This window comes from Lygodium microphyllum, chromosome 17 (assembly GCF_053477565.2).
Source record: "Lygodium microphyllum isolate KBCC chromosome 17, Lygodium_microphyllum_v1.1.10, whole genome shotgun sequence".
Taxonomy (NCBI): Eukaryota; Viridiplantae; Streptophyta; class Polypodiopsida; order Schizaeales; family Lygodiaceae; genus Lygodium; species Lygodium microphyllum.
Window position 1 is genome coordinate 137,487,615 of NC_141151.1, and position 3,268 is coordinate 137,490,882.

A 3,268-nucleotide genomic window follows, 5' to 3' on the forward strand; every position below is an offset into this window, starting at 1 on the left:
GTCCCAAGTAGTTTGGAATGAACATAGAGTGCCAATGACATGGTAAGAGTGCACATGGAAGTTTGCCTTATAAAGAAATAAAAATGGGACTCATAGATTGAAAAATGGTTATATAAAATGCATTGCTGCCTATACCCATAGCCCATCTAGTTGTCCTTCATATTCTATAGCACACACAATTTACTTGCAATATTTTGCAAGTAGCAACCAATCATGTGACAATAGCTATATGTTTCAAGGATAGAATCCATCATGATCCTAAAAGGTCAAAGTTTGAACTTGTTAGTGCAAAAAAAGTGGATTTAAGCAAGTTAGAACTCATTCTATTAGATAGTGTGGAAGGAAAATGGAACTAATATAGGTAATGCTTGTTCTAAGGGAAATATTTTTTGTGAGATTTCTTAGATGGCTTTCACTCCTCTTCTTGGCTCTTCATCATTTGTTTGTGGTGCTCTAACTTAGGTTCTTGACATGAAACAATGCTTCCACAATTTATTAAACAGAATCCATGTCTTTTAGTACGGCCAAACATATATTTTGGATTTTGATACAAAGGAATTACGATGGACATGCAATAACCAATCACTTAAAAGAAAGTCAGCATTCAACCTCACAAAATAATGGCCCCAAAACTCATAAGAAAGGAAAACTCAAAACTGAATGCAATGCATGAACAATCTCAAATCACTAACATTTAATTTTCACTATGCATTTAATCTAATATAACAAATCTTAGAAAATATATCATTAAATACTTACTACCCAAGTCCTCCAAATACAATTTATCCAACCACTTTGAGAGGATGCCACCTAAGTGCTTGTACCCCAATAAGATCCAATGAGCCATCATGTATATGCAAACACCTAAGTGCTTGTACCCTAATAAGTTATTGGGAACCTACATGTAGAACTAGAGGAGCTTATTGACTAACGAATTGTAATGTTCAATGCCTTGTGAAATGACTTGATGAGATCCTTGCAAGGCTGTGAGACTCCTCCAAACTTCCTTAAAAAGGTATCTATTTATGTAGCCAACTTTAAGGGAGGAGTTCTAGTTAAAGTTCCTTGAGAAATTTGATTGGTTTTGTCTTTGTTATACCATAATTGGTTTGTCTCTACCCTTAAAAAGGCTTCGACTTTGGTAAGAACAAGTTATCTTACCATTAACTTTAGATGGCTCCAATATATTGAAGAAATTGTGTGAGTGTCCAAAAACCATGGTAGAGTTGGGTTCTCAAGACAATTGTTTCTTGCAAGTTTTGGATTCTCTTCTCTCATGCATTCTCATACTTGTTCCAAGTGAAGAAAGTACCATTCCTAACTCCAAATGTAGCTATCCACCCTTTCAAAACACTCACGAGGATACCAATTGTAATGATGATTATGACATTTGGGATGTCCTTTACCTCCGTAATAGTGAGATCATAAAGCTCAAGATTGGCCTTACGATGGATTGGCATTGAGAAGGAGGAGGAAGAAGAGAGCCACCTAGGGTACCGCCGTGGTTCTAGCCATGATACTGTTGAGGTTAATAATGAGAATGTTGCCCAGATAGCTAAGCACAGCCAAAGTAGCTTCGACAACTTCGAAGAACTTGCATGCAATACAGGAATGCAGGGGCCTAATATTTATGCACGCGATGGTGGGAAGACACAGATTGTGGATCGAAACAAGCTCCCGGCTTTTAGCACAGTAGGGTTCAGTGTGGGAGGGGATGATTGGAGCAGGTAATTATTGCATTAAAATGCATTGTCAGCATGCAAATGCCAATTTCTTGAATGTTTATCTATCAGGACCTGTCTGTTTTTGATTATCAATGAGCACAGATCTTGTTTATGTCTGTCAATTCTGTTCATGGGTTGATTCCAAGGATGGGAACCAACGATTACAGTGAAGCGAATACATTGGCAAGATCTTGTTTATGTCCGTCAATTCTGTTCATGGGTTGATTCCAAGGATGGGAACCAGCGATTACAGTGAATGAATACATGGGTTGATTCCAAGGATGGGAACCAACGATTACAGTGAGCATAGATCTTGTTTATGTCCATCAATTCTGTTCATGGGTTGATTCCAAGGATGGGAACCAACAATTACAGTGAAGCGAATACATTGGCAAGAATTGAATATCATTCTTCTCGGACAAGGTCAGACTGCACTTGATTATTACAGGAGATTGCTGCATGAAGGGGGAACTCCCAATGCCATTTCATTTGTAAGTATTCTCAAAGCTTGCTCAAATATTACAGCTTTGTATGAGGCTAAACTGGTTCATGGGGACATTGTGGAGTTTGGGTTGGACACTGATGTGTGTGTTACCAATACTCTAATTGACTTGTACGCAAAATGTCACAATCTTGAAGATGCAGCATCTCTATTTCATAAGCTACAGAAGCGTGATATTGTAGCTTGGAATGCCTTTATTGCTGGCCATGCTCAACAGGAGAATGGCCATAAAGTTGTGGTACTACTTCAATGCTAGAAGAAAATGTGAAACCAGACAGGATCACATTTATAAGTACTTTGAAAGCTCTCTGCACTGTTAAGTCACTTTTCCAGGGCAGGGTGTGCAGAGCATGGTCTTGGCCAGAGGGCTATTGAACTTTTGCAGGAGATGCAACATGGAGGAGTTGAACCTGATGAAATCACGTACAACTACCTTTTGACAGCCAACACGGAATCCTTGCTACAAGGTCAGATAATTCATGGTCACATAGTTGAACGTGGGTTTGAATCTAGTGTAATGATTTGCAACAGCCTTATTGACATGTATGCCACATCAAAAAGCCTAGAGGAAGCAGGCAAGGTATTTAGCTGCATATCAAGAAAAGATGTGGTGACTTGGAATGCCATGATGGAAGGATATGCTATGCATGGATGTGGTGAGGAGACTTTCAACCTGTATCAACAAATGATGGTTTACTGCCAGATGAGGCCACATTCCTTTCAGCCTTGAAGGCTTGCTCTGCTATAGCATTTCTTCAGCAAGGCAAGCTACTTCATATTCAAATAGTGGAGAATGGTTATGCTTCTAACGCACACATTGCGAACAATCAAACTGACTGAGTTGAAGGAGCGTGCTTTTGTGTTACGGAATGCAGAGGGAAGGAGAAATTAGCTGGCTATTTTTGAAAAAGCAGGAGAGAACGGCGTGTGGTATGCTGAAAAAAGACACCAGAAGAAAAGGCACAGTGTATCTGACACGAGGGGAAGGATGAACGTCAACGAGTAAGAATGCCGAGTTCGGATGCTCTATGTTCCAGGACTA

The 3,268-nt window shown here is 39.5% G+C and overlaps 1 protein-coding gene across 1 annotated transcript; it reads left to right on the top strand.

Moving 5' to 3' along the window:
* The first annotated feature begins 1,611 nt into the window (after positions 1-1,611).
* Positions 1,612-3,066, top strand: LOC148022403 (pentatricopeptide repeat-containing protein CRR2, chloroplastic-like). The gene is made up of 5 exons (XM_087696860.1): positions 1,612-1,727; positions 2,173-2,308; positions 2,409-2,464; positions 2,560-2,882; positions 2,930-3,066. Exons 1-5 carry the CDS (start codon positions 1,612-1,614, stop codon positions 3,064-3,066), a joined length of 768 nt encoding a protein of 255 aa, XP_087552986.1.
* Positions 3,067-3,268: the final 202 nt, after the last annotated feature.

Bases quoted from the DNA above. Each gene is read 5' to 3' on its own strand.
- LOC148022403 (XM_087696860.1), top strand. From the start codon at position 1,612: ATGCAGGGGCCTAATATTTATGCACGCGATGGTGGGAAGACACAGATT. The intron at 1,728-2,172 runs GTAATTATTGCA...TGATTATTACAG, and splicing joins GGAGGGGATGATTGGAGCAG to GAGATTGCTGCATGAAGGGG. The intron at 2,309-2,408 runs GTGTGTGTTACC...GTGATATTGTAG, and splicing joins AGTTTGGGTTGGACACTGAT to CTTGGAATGCCTTTATTGCT.